General features: G+C 41.6%; 1 protein-coding gene across 1 annotated transcript; it reads right to left on the bottom strand.

Moving 5' to 3' along the window:
* Window positions 1-2885: 2885 nt before the first annotated feature.
* Window positions 2886-6252, bottom strand: LOC116205450 (mitochondrial amidoxime-reducing component 1-like). Its single transcript, XM_031538062.1, has 8 exons — window positions 6046-6252; window positions 4999-5148; window positions 4739-4915; window positions 4236-4324; window positions 4073-4137; window positions 3815-3917; window positions 3317-3427; window positions 2886-3218 (listed from the first exon to the last, which is right to left on the bottom strand). The coding sequence occupies exons 1-8, from the start codon at window positions 6131-6133 to the stop codon at window positions 3093-3095; spliced, it is 909 nt and encodes a 302-aa protein (XP_031393922.1). The 5' UTR covers window positions 6134-6252; the 3' UTR covers window positions 2886-3092.
* Between the last annotated feature and the right edge of the window lie 17883 nt (window positions 6253-24135).

The following is a 24135-nucleotide window of genomic DNA, read 5'->3' on the forward strand; positions in this document are numbered from 1 at the left end:
CGTTAATCATACTGATTTCCAAAGTACAGAGAAGCAGCCATTTTGAATAATCTCACTTGGATTGGGAAATATTTAGAAGATCCTATTTCGGAAGAGAAGATTATGTTAGATTTGTCTTTACTTTATATTAAATATTTGAATTTTATTTCGGGTTTTTACCTCATATATTCCATAATTTCACTTTTTTTCAAATCTATCATATACTTTTAAAATTATTAAAAATATTCCATGGTTTAAACTTTTTTTTCCAAATCTATCCCGTCGTTATATTTTCCGTTAATGAAACGTAAGTAGGCTCCAAATCTATACCATGATTTTAATTTTTTCTCAAATATATCCCGAGTAAAGGGGCACAGTGGTAAGACCGTTAAATGTTGATGGAAGATATAACAATGGGATAAATTTGAAAAAAAAAATATAAACCATGAAATATTTTTGATAATTTTAAAAGTATATGATAAATTTGAAAAAAATGATGAAATCGTGGGATAGAGGTAAAAATCCCAATTTATTTTTGGAGGCATTAATTAATGAGGATATCTTGGGTCTTCCCATACGAAAGAGCTCAATTATGGGCGTGGGACAAAGTTGTGGACGGCCAAGGAACAGAAGCCACACAAAGGGAGTAGGGTTCTGGCTTAAGTTTTTGCATTTTATGGCATAATTATGCCATCTACCTGAAACTCATGTTAATGTCTAGTTGATTGCAATATTTATATTGAATCTCCTATGTGTTATACATTCCTTGTGGACTGGTTTCTTTATGCTAGGATTACAATGGAACCAGTGCATAGTTAGTTAGATTCTTTTCTCTTGATCAACTAAGTTTTTTAATCTAATCTATCTAGTCTATTTCCATGTTTGTTTTGCAATTGTCTGATCACCAATTGTATTGGCCTCAGTCCTCTAAATGAACTCGAAAGACGGAGTTTATATATAAATTAGGGGTAAATTAGTATAATGGGTGGATCTTGCAGGTAGTAATATACATATTCACCTTAGGTAGCTATAGTAGGGTTGATACTATATTAGTCTATCTCCACAAATTGATTTTTGGTTATTTTAAAATATCTTTTATTTTAACAACTTGATTTAAAATTTACTTCAATTAAGTTATGATAATTTTGATCACTAGTAGAATTTTAGATCAAATATCTATGAAAGTAATACTCTATTCACCACTTTATAACTTGTCATGGGTCGTGCACTTAAGGGGTTAAAAATGTTTTATCTCATACTCCTCATTTTATTATTTAAGTGGATTTCCCATCTTTTAACTACCCATATATTCTTAATATTATATTTCATCTCTTAAGAAAAGCTATAAAATAAATAAAAAAGAAAAATGAAATATGTTGGAAATTATAATCGTACATGAAAAAGATGAAAGAACAATTACTTATTTATATGAGACTTGGGTACCACTACTTATTCACTTGAGCTTTTAAGTGAAAATGAGTATAAGCCCGTATAAGCCCAATAAAAATTTAATATGGTATCAGAGCGGGTTACGCTTTCGCGTGCTCACGTGGGCTCACACTACGCTGACCCAATATCGAAAGCAGCCAAAAGAGTGCCTCGTGTTAGTCCCCCTCGCTCGAGCATGGAAGATGAGACCGGCTCGAGGTCAATCGTTGAGGGGGGTGTTTAAGGGCACGTGACAACGTGTAGACAGAAATAGACTACGTGTTCTATGTGAGGGCGGGTGTTGGAAATTATAATCTCACATGAAAAATATGAAAGAACAACCACTGATTTATATGAGACTTGCGTATCACTACTTATTAACTTAAATTTTTAAATGAAAATAAGCCATAACCTGTATAAATCCAATAAAAATTTAATAAAATTCACGTTTGACAATTCATCCATGTTTATTTTATTATTATTTTTTATTGACTGGGACTTTAAAGTTAGAGTGCAATAATTAAAAAGTACTTAGATCTAAACAACAAAATATATATATATGGGTGTATATATATATATATATATATATATATATGATCTGTACTCAATTTAATATGTTTGGTTTATAGGCCAATGAAATCGGCTGGTTTCTTGGTGATTTTGTCCGTGGTGAACATAGTTAATGTGCAATAATTGAGCTGTCATAGAGTATAATAATAAGATTAGTTGCACTAATGCATGAATTTGGGAATTTGCTCATATAATTTAGTGTAATAATACTTTAAATAATAGTTAGAGTACACTAATTAAAAAGTACTCAGATTTAAACAACAATATGTGTGTGTGTGTGATATATATATATATATATATATATATATATATATAATTTGTACTCAATTTGATATGTTTGGTTTATAGGAATGAAATCGGCTGGTTTCTTGGTGATATTGTCCGCGGTGAACATAGTTAATGTGCAATAACTGAGCTGTCATAGATTATAATAATAAGATTAGTTGCACTAATGCACGAATTTTGGAATTTCCTCATATAATTTAGTGTAATAATTGAGCCTCTCTTTGATGGCCCAGTTTCCCATTTCAATGCCTAATAGTCTACGCGGCCAAATGGTTCAGCTGTGCCAGGTGAGTCAAAAAGGTCGGCCATGCCAGCTCTCCATGAGGGAATAGACGGAAAATTGACGTTGTGCTGTGCCATGAAAAAATTTAAAAATATCATGTAATTTGATAAAATTAATACGATATGTGCTATGTTATGAAAATTTTTAAAATATCGTACTATACGATAAAACTAACCATTATTTTTTTTGTATGTGTTCCAACATCTAAATTCGAGACATTAGAGAGTTTGCTTTCATTATTTTCTTGGTTTTCATCCCTCTTTCTTTTTTCTTTATATCAAATGAAGGTCTTATAGATAAATGAACTTTCTAATGCAATCCCTTGATTGAGTTGGCCCCAAAAAAAATTACTGATGGCTGTAGTTATTACGGGCACATGTTCGATGATGTATTTAAATCGACAATAAGCTCGTGCATATATGGCAGCAGGGCCACATTTATTAGTTATCACTAACACTAGATAGACATGAGCTATATAACCTTCTTATACCGGTCCATACAATAAATAAGGTAGCTTTATTGATACAATCAAGAGTTGATTATAATTTCATACTGCTGCTTCAGCAGGTGAGGAGACCATCTTTAGGACATTCACAGGATCTCCAACTTTGATGATCTTGCCCTTTACTCCTGCAAGACTCTCTTTCAATACCAAGTTCTGCCCGAAATAAGTCTGCGAAAAACAGACCAAACAGACATAATAAATTTTACAGAATGTTAGAAGAAAGGTAATTGACTAACAGCCTCAACTATCGATTGATTATGTCTTACCTGTCCCTGCTGTTTTCCAGTTGGACGCAGGGCCTTATCTGAGCGGAATGTCTTCAGGGTTTCAGTTGGCTCAGACCCGGCTATACCTGTCTCTTGATTGATCGTTGGCAACTGAACAGAAAAGGAAGAAAAAAAATGTCGATGATACCGAACATGCTCGGGCTCATTTTGAAAAAGAAGGAAGCTCTGTCCACGAAACATTAAACACTGTATTGTTCACTAAAGATGGATGCAATTGAAAAAGCATCCCGCATAAGTACACCCGAAGATGTAAACCGTGTAAAACATTCCCAACAACTGATAGGAGAATGAATAATCAAACCACCCCTTCATGTCATACGTTTCACTGAGGTGTGCAGATAAGTGAAAAATGAAACTCGTTTAGAAGGCTCATTAGCTAGTAAAGCATAGTCTGAAGATCGTTAGACAGACTTGACTGAGAACGATCGAATATGAATAAGCAATGGAATCATACTTGAAAAGAGTAGAGATTTTTACCTTACAACGAGCACATAGCTTGACACCCGAAAATGTGAACTTGTTTATTTTGATCTCGGTCCACAGGTCCTCCGAGAACGGCTTACACCCATTAACAAGGATGCTGTAGCATGTAAAGATACGAGTCAAAAGTTGGATCTAATAGATATACTTATTGTACACCATACAAGCAAACTTCAAAAACAACTACTGCAGCAAAGACCTCCAATATCATCTCATGAAAGTAATGGAAGTTAAGGTTGTTAGTATATCGTTTACTTTGGTCTGAAACGATTTATGGGTACTGGCTCCTTGAGAAGTTCATTAAGTGCGTCCAATGATCCCTTCAAATGAGCAACAGATGAGATGTCTTGAATAGGCAAAATCATCAGACAGCAAGCAGTAAATCTTTTAATGTAAAGTAACCATAAACATCATTCACCTGAGATATCAGCAGAAATGGATATTCGTCGGAAAACATAACTTTGTGCCCTGGAGCATACTTTGCATCGACAGGCCTCGTCTGTGAGTCTGCATAAATAGCACATCACAGCTATATAACCTTTGCTTTGCTATGCGCTTTTGAACTAATAACGAAACCAAACAAGAAGCGTGCATATAAACGTTTAATCATATGTTATAACGTTATGGATTGCATTTAACTACTCAAATGATAGTTGTCTCTAGTAGTCATCAAAAAACAGATATGTTTTTCCTTCTTGCCACACTGGAGCTTAATTTTGCATTTGTATGAGAAATTCCTACCTAATGCCATGGAGCTTCCGCGTCTCATAAAACAAACATTTGTATTACCTTTGAAATTTTTTATTCCAATGAAATGTATGCAACAACCGTGCGAGAAACGACCTTAACAGCTCCACGAACAATGCCAAACGGGACATTAATATTAGTCCATGTCTCATAAAATATATATCGAACTCTTACCGTCGTTGAAGCGTACTAGCCTACTGGGTTTCCCGAGATAATCTGAGAACCACTTTGCAGCTTCTTCTCCTTCATCCAGAGCTGAGCCACTCCATTCCCACACCGAGACGCCTTCAGTTATCTGACCAGGCTGGCTCAAAGAGACCTTCAGTGGACTCATTCCCGGCGCTGTCAGAACTGGCACAGCAAAGCAGTGCGAAGTGAGCATAGAACAGAGAAATTCAATCCCAACAACAATAGTTACTATCTCTTCCGCGTACCTAAGTAGGAATTAGCAGAGGGCACCCAATCTTCCGAGAAAGCATCATTAGGAAGCTCCGGAACCACCAAAGCAAGCTTCGGTTCGACTCTTTGGGTGTAGGCTCTCCCTTTTGAATTCACAACTAGCCACTGCCTGTCCCATCGCAATCCTACAGAGGAGGCCAAGGAAAAAAACAACTTTTTCAGCAGAGATAACCTCAGGACTGAATTTGAACAATCTGAGGATTCATAGAGAGAATTAGACTACTCATCACCTTCCTTTTTTTTCTTTTTTTCCATATTAAACAACTGAAATACCATTTCACTACACAACCCGGAAATGAAGAAATAACGTTACAGTATCATCTATAGACATGTACGAAAGCGGTACACAGGCGGTAACACTCGCAAGGCGGTCTTGAGCGGTACTCGACAAGGCGCACACCACAGACGCCGTAATCAAGCTCAATTCTGGAGGTTTGTCCAGATCCGACCCGATCAAATCAGATGCGGTCGGATCCTTTTTAGATACGAACCAATCCCGACGGACCAGTCCCAAACCCGCCAGATATCGTCAGATAGAGCTGGATTGGACCGGTGTCGGAGCTAAAATCCAACCCGACATGACCCGATCCGGACAGATCAGACTCCGACCCGACCAGACTAATCAGATAGAGCAGGATCCGACAGATCGAGCTGGATCCGACCGGGGGGGTTGGAGGAGAGGACTGTCGCCGGAACGTGGACTCCGATGATCAGCGGTGCTATCATATATCACTGCTATAGAAGATTAAAAAGGAAGAGCGGCAGAAAACACCAAAGGGACGAACGGCCCCCCGGACAAAAGCCGGGGTATATACGGCCACTGGCGAGTGGATGGTGGAGATCTCTCGCCGGAGCACGAGGAAAGGTGGCCGAAGCAGGACGCGCCGGCGAGCGGGGCTCCGGAAGGGAGGAAACGAAATAGTTTAGAGAGAGAGGGGGGGGGCTCCGCCTGCCAGTTTAGTTCATACTGCAGATAAATTTCACTTCACATAAAGAAGACCGAATGAATGAACGAATCGTACCAGTGGGAGTGAGAGGAGCTGCAGGGGCAGAGATTCCACGACATGACTTTATTGGGTATATGAATAACGACGACACGGTGGCCGCCATGGCTGACTTCTCCGTTTCCTTCTTCCCTTCCACCTACTTGCTCTTCCTCTCCCCTCTCTCTCTCTCTCACTCACTCACTCTCACCCTCTCTGTCTCTCTCTCTGTCTTGTTAATAATCATGAAAACAGAATTGGATTGGGGTTTTATAATGTTTGTTTGGTAGGTATGGAGTCGATTCGATTTCATTGCTCTGCTCAGACTTACCAAAAATGCACGTCTTTAAACAAAAGTGAGAGAAATTTTTTTCACGTGCCCTATGAAAATTAGGAAAAAAAATAAGGCATAGATAACTTTTTATTTTTATATCAATTTTATCACAACTTTATAAAATTATACTATATAACACATCATTTATGATATAATGTCAATTATGGCATGATGTTAAATTTTTCGTAAAAATTAAACGAAAGGCTAATGCGGCGCACATGTGCATGAATAGTGAGCTCAAACTCTTGCCACATGTGAAATGTTATTCCAAATACGTCCAAATGGGAAATTAAAAAATAAACGATACCAAATATATGTAATAAAACCCGCAAACGGAGGAAAACATTCAGGACAGAGCATGAGTATCCACTAGATTGAAAAACCGGAGATTACAATCGAGATATCACTCGTGCTTTCCCAAGTCCCTTTACCGAAACAAATCTCACCGAGAAGAGCCTTTTTGACCTCTCAATTCTCTCGTCTTTCTCACTCTAAAACCTTAGAGTTACAGAGAAAATATTCTCGAAAGATCTCACCTAACACTCACTGTCCCTCGCAACATTATTATTATTTTTTTTAATACAAGACTGACTCTTCTTTTATCGATACAAGACCCCTAATGTCCTCTAGAATATATCCAAAATATCCCTAAACCACCTAGCAAGATTTCTTCTTTGAATAGCTTCAGAGTTACAACGAAATCGCACCAAAATGGAAATCAAATCGCGAGATTATCTTGCTCTTGGCCAAATAGACCATGGCACATTCTTGTGCTCGCCGTGGCACACTTTGCTGATTGCCTCTATACTTCGCATCGCGGAACATTTGGCATTTTCATCATGGCACGATTTACTGATTGCTTTCCTTTTTTTTAGTCGATTATTCATTCTTGTTTCCGGGTCTTTGAGTCTTCCGGGCTTGATGCGAGATACCTCTAACAAATCTCCACCTTGGCTCACATTGAGCCAAATCACGATCCAACTTTTCATACTCGATTACTCTATCACAGCACCCATCAGGCTCCACCTCACCTTGTACGCAGTGCCGCTCAAGTCCAAGCCACCTTGGACTTCTCCGAGGTGCTAGGCTTCCTCAGCTTTCCTTTTGTGCACAATTCAAAGTTGACTCGTCTACAAGTCGTATCTTCGACTTCAGCATTACCTGAGACCACCAACTCTGCAAGCCCAAAGCAATCCAGCGATCTCATATACTTCTTTTGCCTGTCTCTTGTTCGCGATTTGTTCCATAAAAAATGTGCATGAACTCCACTTTCTTTACAGGTTTCTCCACCGTCATCGGCTCTCACTCTTATACTGCTCCACCAAAGCAATTTTATCAAAAGCAATAACCCTGTGCAGACCCGAATTTCATCTCGTCGGGATCCACATGCATGCGCGTTGATCGCACGACTTGAGAGTGTCCACCTTCTTGAGGGACACGCGACATACACAAGTGAGAATGAGTCTTTACTACATGTTTACAATCCGAAGGTCGAGGGCTGGTGAGTTGCCCGAGTTTAGGAGTAATGGGTACACCTAGTTTGCTAAGGCACATGGCCTTGTAAAACCAGGAGTTTCAAATTCGGGAGTTCTGTTATGTGCGGACTTATATCTCTCATGCTCTGTTGGTACTATAGTTTGTCTAAGATTTACTGTTTTTAAATTTATTTACCGCTTGATTAGATTTCGCTCATCTCGCTCGTTTTGATACCGTAAATTCATGGAAATAATCGATTTGGCTTAAGGGACTGAAAGAGGAGTGGATCCTCAGGTCAAAGGATCGATCCACCGTCCTCGCTTCTTGGCTAACCATGCCATGTGTGCGGACTCAAATTTCATCTCGTTATAGCCCGCATGTGTGTGCTATCGCACGGCTTGAGAGTGTCCACCTTCACGTAAGAACGCGTGACGGATACGCGTGAGAAAGAGTTGCCACTTGCCATTTACAACCCGAAGATCGAGGACCGGCAAGTTACCCGGGCCTAAGAATACGAGGTATACCTAGTTGCTAAGGCATTGGTCTTGCGGAGCCGAAAATTTTAGATCTAATGGTTCTATAACGTGCAGGCTCATATCCCGCACGCCCTTTCGATACTCTATTTGTCTAGGGTTTGTCGTTTTATTTCATTTACCGCATGAATTAGGTTGCACACTCCTCACCCGTTTTGACACTGTAACTTCAATGAAACATTCAGACCGTCTGCTCACCGACCGGGATCCTTACAATGACTGAATGAAAATACAGAAGATGTCCTTACAATGTGTTATCAAATAAATACAAAATACAGACGCGATATTGTACATGGACTCGATCAATTTGCATTATGCCAAATATTCCACTCGTGCTCATCGTGTGATTTTGAATGACCGAAACCGAAATTAAGGCAACGCTGGCTTAGAGAGCCGGGGGTCAAGGCTAACCGAACCGATGGATAACAAAAGAGTCATTTCACTCTCGTGATAGCTATGGGATTGGTCAAGCTCCCGGGTCATGTCAGACCATGTTTTACCTGCCCGATCCGAGTTGTCTTCCACATAGACACTACTAGGAGCGAAGCAGTAAGTCGAGGCAAGACCCGATTCCGCACTCAGATTGAGCACACTCGGTGTGCATGGGCATTGGACCCGTGATTGATGGTGAGGGGTGTTAGACCCTATGTGCATCGTTTCCTATGGGCTAGGGCTCGAACCGCAATAAAACAGACGAAAGCGAACAAAAATAGATAAAAACAGGCAAAAAGGGACAAAAACAAATGAAAATAGATGACCACAGACAAATTTTGTATTAAGCACCAAGTTTACGTGATTAGCCAATTATATACCGAGATTGTTTGGCAAACGATTTCCTAGCCTAAACAAAACACGGGTAGGCGCGGTGCTAGGCCAACTAAGTATGTGTGGATCTGTTTTAGATTATTCTGCATGGTGACAGTGCGACTTTAACAGATTATGCCAAGAGCATGATTTTCAACTGAAAGCCCAGAACCTAACCCTTTTTACCTATTTGTTCTCATTTGATTATGTATATGCGCACTCGAATTTCATCTCGTCGGGGCACGCATGCGCGCGCCTATGTAACGCGGCTTGGGAGTGACTACCTTCCCAGGTACGCGCGACGGACGCGCTTGAAAAGGAGTCGCCACCTACTATTTTACGACCCGGAAGTCGAGGGTCGGTAAGTTACCCGGGTCTAGGGGTATGGGATACACCTAATAGGCTAAGACAATGGTCTGTATGGAACCGAAAATTCCGAATTCGGGGTTCTATTACGTGCGGGCCTATATCCCGCACGCCCTTTCGGTACTCTAGCTTGCTAGGCTTGCCATTTTATTTATTTAGAGTTGCACTTGACTCGCTCATTTTGACGTCGTAAATTCGGTGAAATAATCGCTTCGGGCCAAGGCCCCGAAAGGAGAGTAGGCTTGCACCTCGAGGAATTGGTTCACTATCTTCGCGCTACAGTTCGTCGAACCGTGGCGGTTGACTCTCTGCGCTAATCGAGACCGCGAGTATTCGGGCTTACTTGTCTCTAGGTAGCAATAGACCGACTCGACCCGTGTTCTACTTAGGCTAAGATCTCCTCGTCAAGTTGGAGAAGCAGTTCGGGTAGCCCAGACCAGCCACTCACACTCCTAGGTGCCATTTGCACCAGTCGGGTCTGCTAGACCTAATTGAGCCATTCGACCCGATTCCCAGATTTCAGATTTTTCTCTCAAAATTGGGTATAAATTTCGACTTAGTATCATGATAGGGGCCTCGTTTCTATATATTTATGCTTGTTTAGATGATGATAATAAAAAATGAATGATTGTGACCGTGGAGATGAGCAAGTTTTGTCTAGAACCCGATTTTATGAACTTTTCGATTCTTTTCATTTCAGTCCTGGGGGTATTTTTCATTTCTTCTCAAATCAACCCCCAACTTCCAAATGCGTTTCAAACAAGTCTTGGGCCACTTTTAGCATTTTCCGATCAGTCTCTGAATTTTCCAAAATTTTTAATCATTCCAGGGAACTTTTCAATCTATTTTAGTTTAGTCCCTGGAACATTTTCCACCTTTCAGATCATCCCCCAACTTCTAAATGCATTTCAAACAAGTCCTGGGCCACTTTTAGCATTTTTCAATCAGTCTCTGAATTTTTCAGAATTTTTAATCATTCCAGGAAACTTTCCAATCAGTTTCAGTTTAGTCCCCGGAACATTTTTCACCTTTCAGATTAGCCCCCAACTTCCAGATGCATTTCAAACAAGTCCTGGGCCACTTTTAGCATTTTCCGATCAGTCTCTAAACTTTCCAGAATTTTTAATCATTCCAGTAAACTTTTCAATTTGTTTCAGTTCGGTCCCTGTGATATTTTCCATTTTTTCAGATCAGTCCCGCACTTTAAAATTTATTTCAATCAAGCCCTGGGCCTTTTTCAACATTTTCAGTTCAGCCATAGAATTTTCTGATGATTTAAACCAGTCCAGAAAACTTTTAAATTTATTTCATCTCAGTCCCTGTGATATATTCTTTTTTTAGATTAGTCCCGAACTTTAAAATCTTTTTCAATCAGGTCCTAGGACATTATTAATTCCCATTCGGCAACAAAACTTTTCAAACGTTCCAAATTAGTCTAGGAAACTTTTCAAGTTGTCTCAAATCAGTTCCCGAGATTTTTAGCCGAATTTCTATATCAGTCCCCGTTCCTTCGAAATTATTCTAATTCGATCTTTGAACAATTTATAAAATGTGTGTCATGATCGTGATTTATATATGATTACATGCAACCATACTTGATGTTTGGTTTTTGATTGGATGATAAATCGTAAGTTAAATGCGTTAGATTTAAGCAAATCGCTTCGTAAATCCATAGAATCTAAGGCAAAGAATACATCAAAACGGTTTAATTGATCACTTGTACTTAAAACTGATGAATTAATTTTATTGTGTTCATTTTTGCCCATATCCGTGTGCTTGGAATGTTTTGAATGTGTCTTTGATTAAAACCTCACACGAATCGATTTAATCACGTAAATTTGATTAAAAATTGGATTTAACCCCCAAGAGGGTACGAAATTAGAGTTTTCTCGGGGTGGTCCACCAATGACCGTTCCGGCGGCTCGAGACCCACAAATTAATGCATTCGGTAAATTTCTACTTAACCTAAAATTCCACACACGGGGTAATCGGGACATTAAATTTGGCTAAATTAAATCACTTGACTCCTTTAAATAAATTGCACGAACCGATTAATAAACTGTAATGGTGTCGACAGTTCAAGAACTGTTAGCCATGCCCTTTTAAAATTCACAATTTCGAAAAACACCGAGATACGTGTCACGCGTAGCATGGATATCTAGGGAGTACTCGTATGTCTTGACTCAAGTCTAGGCTCGATTTGAGGCGGCTCAAGTCGAGACATACGAGTCCTTTTTGGACCACTTCCGGGCGGAGCGACCGGTCTCTTGGCTCGTACGGGGTCCTCACGACCCTGATGGACCCAAGGGATCGGTCGACACCGGCTACTGACTTTCGATAGTCCGTGCCACGTAAACTTGATTTTCCATGCACACACATATTTTTCGGTTTAAGAGCTTGACTACTGGTTCTTGTCTTATCGTCACCCTAGTGTAGATTTGGGCACTTCGGGAATTGGATTAGAGGCACGAGCGGGGACAGCCCGTGAAAGGTTGTCCGATCTCACATGGGTCATGCGCAGAGATCTTGGCATCCACGTGGTGTTTCGTGCTCCCATTTCCCTAGGTTTGTGCTTAGAATGGGTCAAAACACGAAAAAACAGATTAATCACAAACTCGACTTAATTAAACATGAGCAAATAGTCGAGCAAAGGGTTACGTTTTGGGTTCAGGCAAAAACACTCTTGTCATAATCTGTAAAAGCCATATTGTCACGATACAAAATAATTTAAAAAACGACCCACGCATTTGAGACTCGATTACAGACATTGATTTTGTCGGGTCCACAAAAATAACGTCAAATGCTACATGTCCTTTCCATCACCACATTTGTTTGTTTTAGGGTAGGATTTGCATGCCAAGATACTCAGTTAATAATCGGTTAACTCACTTAAATTCGGCAATAACAAAACCCCATTGTTTGTTTATTTGTGCTTACTTGTTACATTCTTGCACTTGTTTGTTATGCGGATCGAGCCCGTTCCTTATGATACGATTTACTCGGGTCCAACGCCCCTAATTGTCAATCACGAGGTCCAATGCCCCCATACACCGAGTGCATATCTTAATTTAATTTTCAGTCTTTTCCAAACCATACACGGTGAGCACGAGTGGAATAATGACCGAACACGAACCGATCGGGATTCAATCGTTGTAATTTGTATTTTTATTTATTTGAGAGAACAATGTGAGGGTTTATGTTGTACATTTATTCATGTAAGAATCCCGGTCGGTGAGTGGACGGTTTGAGTGTTCCTTCGAATTTACGGTGTCAAAACGGGCGAGTCAAGTGCAACCTTAAATCATGCGGTAAATAAATAAAATGGCAAGCCTAGCAAGTTAGAGTACCAAAAGGGCGTGTGGGATATAGGCCCACACGTAATAGAACCCCCGAATTCGGAATTTCCGGTTCCATACAGACCATTGCCTTAGCATACTAGATGTATCCCATACTCCTAGACCTGGGCAACTCACTAGCCCTCGATCTTCGGGTCGTAAACAGGTAGTAGCGACTCCTTCTCACATGCATCCGTCGCCCGTTCCCCGGAAATGTGGACACTCCCAAGCCGCGTTGTATAGGCGCGCATGCATGCCCCAATGAGACGAAATTCGGGTGAGCACAGGTTCGACACTCGACCCTCTTGCTCGCCGATCGGAGATCCTTACAAATGAGTAAATAAGTGTACAAATAAAATCATTGCAATGTACTCTCGAATAATTACATAATACAACTAAATAAAGTAAATGGATCCCGATAGGTTTACATTGGGTCAGTATTCTGCTCCGACTTACCGTGGGATTTTGAATGATCGATGAGTAAATTAAGGCTACGCGGGCTCAAAGAGCCAGGGGTTGGGTCCGATCAAACCGACGGGTGACAAGAGAACCGATTATTTCTCAAGGTAACCGTTGGAGCGGTCGTGCTCCCAAGTAATGTCTAGCCGCCGTTCACACACCCAATTCGAGTCGTCTTTCGCATAGACATTACTCGGAGCAGAGTGGAAACTCGGGGCTAGACCCCATTCCATACTCAGGTTGAGTGCACTCGGTGTACGTGGGGCGTTAGACCCCGTGGTTGATGGTTTATGGCGTTGGACCCTGTGATAAGTGTAACCTATGGGTTCAGATCCGAACCAGAATAAATCGGCAAGTAATAGCAGAAAACAAAGAAAAACTAATAGACACAGATGGAAACATACGAAAACTGATAAATACAGACAAATACAGACAAGTTGTGTATTAAATCGAATTTACGTGATTTAATCAGTTATTAATTGGGGTTAATTGGCAAACAATTTATCTAACCTAGGCAAGCAGAAGAACATGCTAAGATGCAGTGCTAGGTCGACTATGCATGTGTGAGTTGTTTTTAAGACTTTATTCCGTGAATGACACTGCGGTTTCACTGAATACGCCAAATTCGTATTTTGACTCTAGATTTGGAACCTAGAGTTCCGCCTAGCCATTGTCTAATATTTGATTAAGTCGAGTGAATGGTTAATTCGATTTTATATGTTTGTGACAGAGATGACAATGCTAACTACTGGATCTACGGTAAGATGACAGAAACACCGAAAGTGAATGAAACGGGCTATGCGAATGAGACTCGCACCTGTACGGACCCGAATGTGGACTCTCGTCGGGGCTCGTATTGCGCGCTTTTGGATCGCGCGGCTTGGGAGTGTCCACCTTCTCGTGGGGACGCGTGACGGACACGCGTGAGAGAAGGAGTCGCCACTTATCATTTTACGACCCGAAGGTCGAGGGCTGATAAGTTACCCTGGGTCTAGGGGTATGGAACACCTAGTTGTTGTTAAGGCATTGGTTTGTGCGAAACCGAAAAATCCGTGTTCGGGGGTTCATGTTACGTGCGGGCCTATATCCCGCACACCCTTTCGGTACTCTGGTTTGCTAGGCTTGCATATTTTATGATTTACAGCATGAATTAAGCTGCACTCAGCTCGCACGTTTTGACACCGGAGATTCGGTGAACCAAACGATGTCGGTTGAGAAGCCGAGAGAGAAGTAAACCCGTATGTCGGGGAGTTGGTTCACAATCTTGCGTTATAGTTCATCGAACCAAGGAGGTTGAATCCCTACGTGAATCAAAACCGCGAGATCTTGGATTTACTTGTGTCTGGGCAAGCATTAGACCGATTCGATTAATTCGACTCTCGGACCGTTTGCTCACCGACTGGAATTCTTACAGAACAAATGTAAAAAATAAAAGTCCTTACAATACTCTCGAAAACAATAAATAAAAATTACAAATGGCCGAATTCCAGTCGACTCGCGTTCGGTTATTATTCCACTCTAACTCACCGTGAGTTTAGGGAAAAGACCGAAGAATTGAAATTCAATGGACGCTCTCACTGAATAGGGCGTTGGACCCTGTGAGTGTTGATTAGGGTGTTGAACCCTGTGCTCGATGATTAGGGCTTTGAACCCTAATATTATTCGGCCTAGGGATCAAGCGCAAGACGCATGGCAAACAGGTGCGGAAAGATAACACGCAGCAGGTAAATAACAGACAAGGTGTTTGTTATTGTCGTGTTTATGTGAATTAATAAATTATTTAACCTAGGGATGTTTTTGCAAGCAAATGCCATATGCTAAGCAATCAAACATGTGCCAATGTTTTAGCATTCGGCTTTTGTTGGAAACTTGAAAAAGAGAGTCAAATCTCATGTGTGGATTGCTTTTATAGTTGTTCTGTGTTGTGACACTGAATTACCACTGAATTGATCCAAACTTGTATTTTGACTCTAGATTTGGAACCTAGAGTTCCGCCTAACCATTTTCTAGCATTTGGTTAAGTCGAATGAAATGATTAGTCGGGTAATTGTATTTTTAATACAGAATACCCAATTGACACCTTAAACTGCGCTAGGATGTCGACAAATCACAAAATGATGTTCTTGCCCTTGATTTGAAAATTTGTTTTCAGAAAAGGAGAACAACACAATAAGGATTTGAAGTATGAGGGTTTCGAAAAGGGCATTAACACCGTTTTGTAATTCGTCGACGCGAGTTACAGATTAATGTCCAGTTCGTGCAAAGTTGTTTAAATTGAATGAATTAACCGTGTGAACGTCTCGATTAACCCGTTCGTGGAATTAATGCTTAAGGTTATTACCGAATGCATTAATTGTGAAAACGATTCGTGATTCGACGACCAAAACGAATCCATAATGATCAAGGATAATTCGGTTGAATAACCAACAATACCCTTATAACCGAATGGATCCGAATGAGTCCTCGATACACAAACCCATGCATGTTTGTTTTTAAAAAAAGGGTTTTAAACGATGTTTTAACATGGGAATCATGGAAATATCAAAATTACAATTTCATACAATCCCAGAAATGAATTAAACTCGAAATAAGGAAATCATTCTTGATCCAAAAAGGCCAAGAAGCCCTCAGCTTCACCTTGTCAAAGATGGCCGAATACTCTCGTGGCTCGACTCAAATCACATATGATTTCCTTGTCTTAGTTTAATCATTTTTCGCATGCTCAAACATCAAACATGATGAATAACACGTTTTTGACAAAGGCCGATATTACCATGTTTTGATTAACTCATTTAAACATGCAAACATTCACACACATGTTATTTAAGGAATCGATAAAATAATACCGGCTTCATGCATGCAAGAACAACAAAATAAACTCGGAAACTAACTTGGATCGGGTTAAGGAGACCAATCTTAACTCAAAAAGAGCAACTTAAGTCTCGGCCATCCCATTTAGAGACTTGGCCGTGAGCTTGCTTGCCATTTCCGGGTCGGGATGGTCTTCCAAACGACAATCCAAACCTTTTTTCCGACATGCTAGCAAGTTATAAGGTAGTACACATGCATAATATAACACAAAATTGCATGAAAGTTAAATCTTGCAAGTTAAACATGGATAAAACACCATAATACTCCATAGCCATGCAAAAATATGAAAAGCCCTAACTCCTCTAAGTCGAGAATATTTTACCTAGCCTCGGGATACGAGGAAAGAGTCGGGGAAGTGTTCGAGAGTCGGGTGACTCAGTTGAACGCTTGGAAGAGTGCTCGGGTGCAAGGGCATGCACGTTCGGGGAGCTAGGTGCACGGGGCGTGTGGCTGGAGTGCACGGGAGGCGCGTGGGCGCGCAGCTGTACGCGCTGGCGCGCTGCTGGGCGCGCGTGTGCGCGGCTGGACGTGCGAGCGTGCAACTACGGGTGCACTGTTCACCCGAGAGCACGATCTTTGCCCGAAATGAGGAAATCAACCTGAAATGATGAGCAAATGACTTCAAACCAAAAATCTAAGTTCATGAATGAACTCCTTGGGTCCAAAACATGTGGTCCATGGAGTTTAAAAAGTTTTGAATTTAAGTCGGGATGATGAACATCGGCTTCCGACTTAAGAAACTCAAAGCTTTCTTCGGGTTTGCTTCGGTTTTTCTCTCTTGATTTTGAAGTGTTGAAACTTGCTGGTTTTGGCTATGGAGTTGAGAGCTTTTCTTGAGGGAGAAAGCTTGGAGAGAGTGTGCAAGAGGAGAAGTGATTATCTTAATCACTTTTGGGCCATTTATAGGCAAAGCTAATGGGCAATTAAGCAAAAGTAAGCACACTTAAGCCTCCCATTAGCAAATTTCGGTTTGCCTAATGAGGATGAGGATGAATGTGGACCAAGTGTTCTTGATGAAGATGATCCAAGAGCATTTATGAGCATTGATGAGCATTGAGTGTTGTCTTCAACCTCTTCAAGATATTTTGGCTAAGAGATGGCAAGTTGGCTTCTTGCATTGAAGAGGAAGAAGAAGCTTCTAGAGCATAGGGTGACTCATCTTGGGTAGCCCGTGGGCCCCACGACCGAAGAGGAGAAACCGGGAAAAAGCTCGGGTCTCGATTGATCGCGCATTCGAGACTTGTGGTTCGAACCGAATGTGGAATTATTGATATACGCGAGGAAACGGGTTTAAAGAGTCCGAGATTGGCATTTTCCGTGAGAAATTGCCAAATGTCTGTATGAGGCTCAGAAGCCGGTTTTGCTCCTTTTAGGCATTCAGAGCGAGGTTGCCCACTTCTGACAGCATATCTTGTATCTGCATCCCACGTTGGTCATTTTGATATAAATTGTCAAATTACGTGGGCACTTGACCCTTAAGCCGGTAATGCAAATATGGAGTCGGAGATGTCCTAGAAGGCCGAAACTGGATTTCTTAGATTGCTTTCTGAGTTTCTTGGGTGATCCGGAGATCACTGTGATCTCTGTTTGCCGAGATTGGGCCTCTAAGGATATGAAAAGTGCATCTGAGACCCTTAAAGCATTGCTCGAGGGGTCTAAATGAGTTGTGTGATTCATTCCGACGATTCCACATTGAGCGTTGAGATAAGCGGCTCTGGAATTGCCAACCATCCGACGTCAAGTTTCCCCAAAGAGGACCTCCGGATATGGATTTCCATTGAAAATGGCCTTTTGTGCTCCTCGGAGGTTACTCGGGAAACCGTGAAGGGTTTTGCTGTCTGTTTTGCCCAATTGCGAATGTCCGCTGGAGTTTTCAGGGCAATGTAGTGTGAACTTTGTTTGCTGTAATTCCATCAGACCAGTCTCCGGTTACGCTCTTCCGAAGAAGGGTATCCCCGTTTTGTCGCTGGGAAGTCATTCAGGGTGTTTGTATGGCTTCCGAAAGACAATCTGAAGCTCTGCACGTGCTTTGTATGATTGTGGGGCGTGGCCGCATCTGATATTTGGAATTAACTTTTCTCCGAGAAACCGGCATTTTTGGACTTCCACTGAAAAGTTGTCTGTATACAAAAAGTTGTTCTGTATAGAGCAGATGATTTGCAAAATGCCTTTGGGGACACTTTTCATCTGTTTGGCATTGGAGTGGATTTTTGGAGTCCAATATTGGCTATCTTCCGATGATCGAGCGAACTATCGGAAAATAGAACCATCTATGTGGTACACTGGAAATGCCGGTTTTGGACGTTGTTGAGCTCTCTAGTCACTCTATTACCCTTTGGTGACCCCTGGGGTCCTTCTGTCATAAGCATGTGTCATTTGCTTGATTTTGCCGACTTGATGATGAATAGTGATTTCTTGTTCTGCCAAGTCGTTTTCTGTATTCCTGCTCAAGTCATAACCTGGACCATTGCTGATATCGTTGTTTGGAAAGGTGAGCCAAAATGGGGTGCTGACAGTACCCGAACGGGCTGCCCTTTCCTATCCATAGATCAAGGTGTATTGATCTCCTAAACGCCTAGAATGTCGGTGAATCACAGAATAACGATTATGCCCTTGATTTGCGAAATGTGTAAGGTGCTCGTATGAAATTGAGATCGTGTGACTCTAAGAGGTCTATAGGAGACTTGCGTGTTTTGACTTGAACCGCCTCAAATCGGGCCCGAACTCGAGTCAAGGCGCGCAAGTCCACCCTAGACGCCAATTCTATTCGTGTTACGCATCTCAGTGCTTTAAAATTGTGGGTTTTAAAAGGGCATCTCCGACATTCCATGATTCATCGACATGATTACAAATTGATATCCGATTTGTCCCATTATTTAGGTTGAATAATTTAATTAACCGAATGATACGTTTCATTTTCGGGCAAATTACAAAAAAAAACCCAAATTTTGTAAAATGTCTCAGTTTTGTCCTAAATTTTGCTTTGTAACAAAACAAAATCATAAGTTTTCTAAAATGTCTCAAAAATGACCTCCGTTATAACTTCCGTCAATTTTTGCCTACGTGTGACCTACGTGGACTGTTAAAGGGACCCACTAGCCTACGTGGACCGTTAAAGGGACCCACCATCAGCAGCAAAAATTGACGGAAGTTATAACGGAGGTCATTTTTGAGACATTTTAGAAAACTTATGGTTTTTTTTGTTACAAAACAAAATTTAGGACAAAATTGAGACATTTTACAAAACTTGGGTTTTTTTTTGTAATTTACCCTTCATTTTCTCATTTGTGGAATTATTCGGTGATTGAGACCTTGAATCTCAAATTTTACGGATTAATGGAATGGTTGCTCGAAACTAACGTGCCTATCATGCAAACTAACACGTAACTAACGGTTAAACGAAAGATGCGGTTACGATCAATTTCGAGAATCGATTTGAAAGCGGAAAAGAAGACCGTCCTTGACCCGGGGAAGGTCATGGAGCTCTCGACCACTCTCCAAGGAGGAAGGCCAAGAGCCTCCTCGACCCGGCTCAGGTCTCGGATGGTCTCCTACACCGGTTCTAACCATTTCTTGCATGTATAAGGCATCAAGCACAATATTTACACACATTTTACAAAACCAATGCCGCCAAGATCTTGGAAACTGTCAGCATCCCATTTTGGTCCATCAAGCAGACAAGGCTCATCGAGAACGTACAATACTATGACTCGAGTGTGGATACAGAAAAACGGCTCAACAGAGCGGAAAATCACTATTCATCCTCAAGTCGGTGAAATCGGGCAAATGATACATACACCTGACAGAAGGACTCTAGGGGTCACCAAAAGGAAACAGAGCGACCAGAGAGCTCAACAATGTCCAAAACCGGCATTTTCTGTATATCACACGGACGGTACTATTTTCCGATAGTTCGCTCGATCGTCGAAAGATAGCTAATATTGGACTTCAAAAATCCACTTCAATGCCAAACAGATGAAAAGTTTCCCCAAAGGCATTTTGCAAATCATCTGCTCTACACAGAACAACTTTCTGTATACAGACAACTTTTCAGTGGAAGTCCAAAAATGCCGGTTTCCTGGAGAAAAGTTAATTCCAAATGTCATATTCGGCCATGCTCCACCAGCACACAAAGCATGAACAATGCTTCAGATTGTCTCTTGGAAGTCACACAGACACTTCAAATGACTTCTTAGCGGCAAAACGAGCATACCCTTCTTCGGAAGAGCATAGCCGGAAACTGGTTTGATGGAATTACGGCAAACGAAGTTCATACTGCATTGCCCTAAAAATTCTAGCGGACATTCACAATTGGGCAAAACAGACAACAAAACCCTTTTCAGCTTCCCGAGTAATCTCCGAGAAGCGGAAATGGCCATTTTCAGTGGAAATGCATATCCGGAGGTCCTTTTTACGGAAACTTGACGCCAGGCGTCTACCCTACACCATGCTAGCCTTCTCAAGGCTCAACGTGGAATTGTCAGAATAAATCACACGACTCATCTAGACCTCCCGAGCAGTGCTTTAAAGGTCTCAAATACACTTTTCAAGACCTTGGAGGTATGATCTCGACAAACAGAGATTACAGTAATCTCCGAAGTGCTCAAGCAACTCAGAAATCATTCTGAGAAATCCAGTTTCGGCCTCCTAGGACGTCTCCGGCCCCACGTTAGCATTACCGACTTAAAGGACAATTGTTCACGTTATCTGACAATTTATGTCAAAATGACCAACGTGAGATGCAGACACAAGATGTGTTGTCAGAAGCGGACAACTTCGCTCTGGTCACTTGCAATGAGCAAAACCGGCTTCCGAGCCTCACACACATCCGGGACATTTCTCCATGAAAAATGTCAATCTCGGGCTCATTAACTCCGTTTTCTCGCGTATATCGACAATTCGACGTTCAATTCGAACCACGAACTTCGAATGCGCGACCAATCGAGACCCGAGTTTTCTCCCGATTTCTCCACACGAGCCGTGGGGTCCACGGGCTGCCCAAGAGCAATCATCCCTTTGCCCCAAACAATTCGGCCTTATCCTCTTTCTCTCTTGCACTCACATTGCCCAAAATATCTTGGAGAAGTCCAAGATCACACTCCAACTTCACTTCCATGCTATTAATGCTTCTTGGCTCATCTTCATGAAGAATGCATGGAGGAGATTCATCCTTATCTTGCTTAGCAAATTCGGATCCCCATAAGCATGCCCTTAATCAAGCTTTTTCACACTTAATTGCACTTAAGCATAGCCTATATATTGTCCAAATGTCATTAACTTAATCATTCACCTTCAAGCACTCTCTCTCTAGCATTTCTCACTCAAACAAATGCTCTCAACCTCCCAAGAACTTCAGCAAAATCGCAGCAAGCAAGAACCACCCAAAAACCAAGCAAAACACTCAAGACTTAAGTCAGAATCCATCCCGCCTTAAATCCAAACTTCACCAAACTTCATATCCTATATGTTTTCGACCCCCTATATCCATTTCCGAGCTTAGATTTCAAGTTTAAAGCCTCTAAGTTAGAGAATCAGCTCTGTACAGAATCGAGCACAGTTTTGGCCCAGCCGGGTCAAAACTTCTAACCCTGTTTTCTCACCTTTTCGAGTCGGTCTGAACTTTCAAAACCCATCAAACACCTCCAGGGTTTCGTTAGGAGTCGGGAGCCACCGACCTTGCTCAAAAATTCCATCAGAATCCACCGTTATGAATTCTGACCCGAAAACTGCTCAGTCGGGCCGGCATTTCTGACTGTCTGTTCGGTTTTCTTGTATATCGGGAGATCCGTGACCCTTTTCGACGAATGACCACTTCTATCACCTCAGGGGTCAGTTAGGAGTCAGGAGCCGTTGGCCTTGCTCAAATATTCCATCGGAATCCATCGTTATGAATTCCGACCCGAAAACTGCCCAATCGGGCCAATTTCCAAACGTGCTCTGTTTTCGGTGATTTTTGCAGGACTGTACGGGTCGACCCGACAACTCTGGGAACAAACGACCACCACGGTCACCTAGAGGGGTCCCTTGGCTACCCAAGGCCGCCGACCTTCCCCCAAAATTCCATCGGAAGCCTCCGTGGCGACGTCTGACCTGACTTGTGCCAGTTGGGTCTGTCCAGTATTCCAGCCAGGTCTGTTTGGTACCATTCGGGTCTGTTCAACGGAAAACAACCCAAAACCCGACCCATCAACGGTCCAACCTGACTCTTGAAGGTCCCATCCCGCATCTCAGGACTAGGTATGACCATTCCCGACTTAGAGGAGCTAGGATTTTTACATTCTCGTTGCGTTTATGGAGTTATAAGTGGTTTTATGTATGTTTTATTTTCAAGTTTTAATCTTTATGCATTTTCCATGTTATATATCATACATATTTATCCCTGATTTATATGCTAGCATGTCGGAAAACACTTAGATCGTAGTCGAGAAGAACATCCCGACCCGGGAAAGGCAAAGAGCTCACGGGTTTCCCTCCAAGGGAGATGACCGAATGCTCTCTTACTCCTTTCGGGCAAGGAACGATCATCTTGACCCGATCCAAGTTCGATTCCCGAGTTTCATCGTATTTTCTCACGTGCATGAAGTCGGTATTGTTTTATCGATTTCTTAAATAACTTGTTTGTGCATGTTTCCATGTTCGAATGCGTTATTCAAATCATGGCAATGCCGACTTTCGTTCAATCGTGTCATTTATAATGTTTGTCGTTTAAGCATGCGAGAAATGATTCGAAACGAGATGGGGAAACCTCGTGGAACCCCATTCGGGCCATGGGACCTCTCAGCTATCTCCAAGGAGAAGTAACCGAGAGCCTCTTAGACTCGTACGGGTTGCATGAGGCTTCCTCTTCCCGTTTTGAGTCCGTTCTCGGCTTTCATGTAATTTGCAATTTACATTATTGTCGCAATGTCGCATGAAAATGTCTTTTCAAAACAAAGCATGCATGGATTTGTGTCTCGAGGACTCATTCGGATCCATTTGGTTATAAGGATATTGTCGGTTATTCAACCGGATTATTCTTGATCATTATGGATTCGTTTTGGTCGTCGAATCACGAATCGTTTTCATAATTAATGCATTCAGTAATAACCTTAAGCATTAATTCCACAAACGGGTTAATCGGGACGCTCACGTGATTAAACCCATTTCACAATGATAAAATTTACACGAATTGGCCATTAACTGATAACTCGCATCGATGAGTTGTCAAATGACGTTGGTGCCCTTTTCAAACTTATCAATTTCAAAAGCCGAAACGCGCAGTCCGATGTAGCATGGACGTCTGAAAAGGGCTTCTGCGTCTCAACTTGAGTTTTTACCTGATTCCAGGTAACTCAGGTCAGGATACAGAAGATCTTTCTAGATCACTTCCGAGCAGATCGACCGGTTCTTTGGCTTTTTCGAGGTTATTGCACAACCCTGGACGATCCAGGGAATTGGTTGACACCGGCTACAGGCCGAGGTGGCCCGTACTGTGATGTTTCCCCTTTTCTGAAAAAAATTTTCAAATAAAGGGCAAAATCGTCTTTTCACAATTCAGCGACACCCTTAGGGTTAGCTTGACAGAAACACTACAGTATGGGATAAGAACGGGCTACCTGTTCAGGTGCAGGTTCATCTGCATAGCCTTTTCTTAGCTAACTGATGAGTTTTTGTCATCCTAACATAGACTCGGGTAACTAGAACGGTTATCTCTGTCAGAAAACATGCAAAAATGCTGATTAACCTTTCACTCGACTTAACCAAATCCTAGCAAATGGTTAGGCGGAACTCTAGATTTCAAATCTAGAGTCAAAATACAAGTTTGGATCAATTCAGTGGTAATTCAGTGTCACAACACCAAATCACTGTAAAAGCAATCCACACACACGAAACTTGACCACGGATACTCGACATGTCAGGTTCTCAAACCAAAGCCGAATGCTAAAACATTGGCACATGTTTGTTTGTCTAG

The sequence above is a fragment of the Punica granatum genome, chromosome 4 (assembly GCF_007655135.1).
Source record: "Punica granatum isolate Tunisia-2019 chromosome 4, ASM765513v2, whole genome shotgun sequence".
Taxonomy (NCBI): domain Eukaryota; kingdom Viridiplantae; phylum Streptophyta; class Magnoliopsida; order Myrtales; family Lythraceae; genus Punica; species Punica granatum.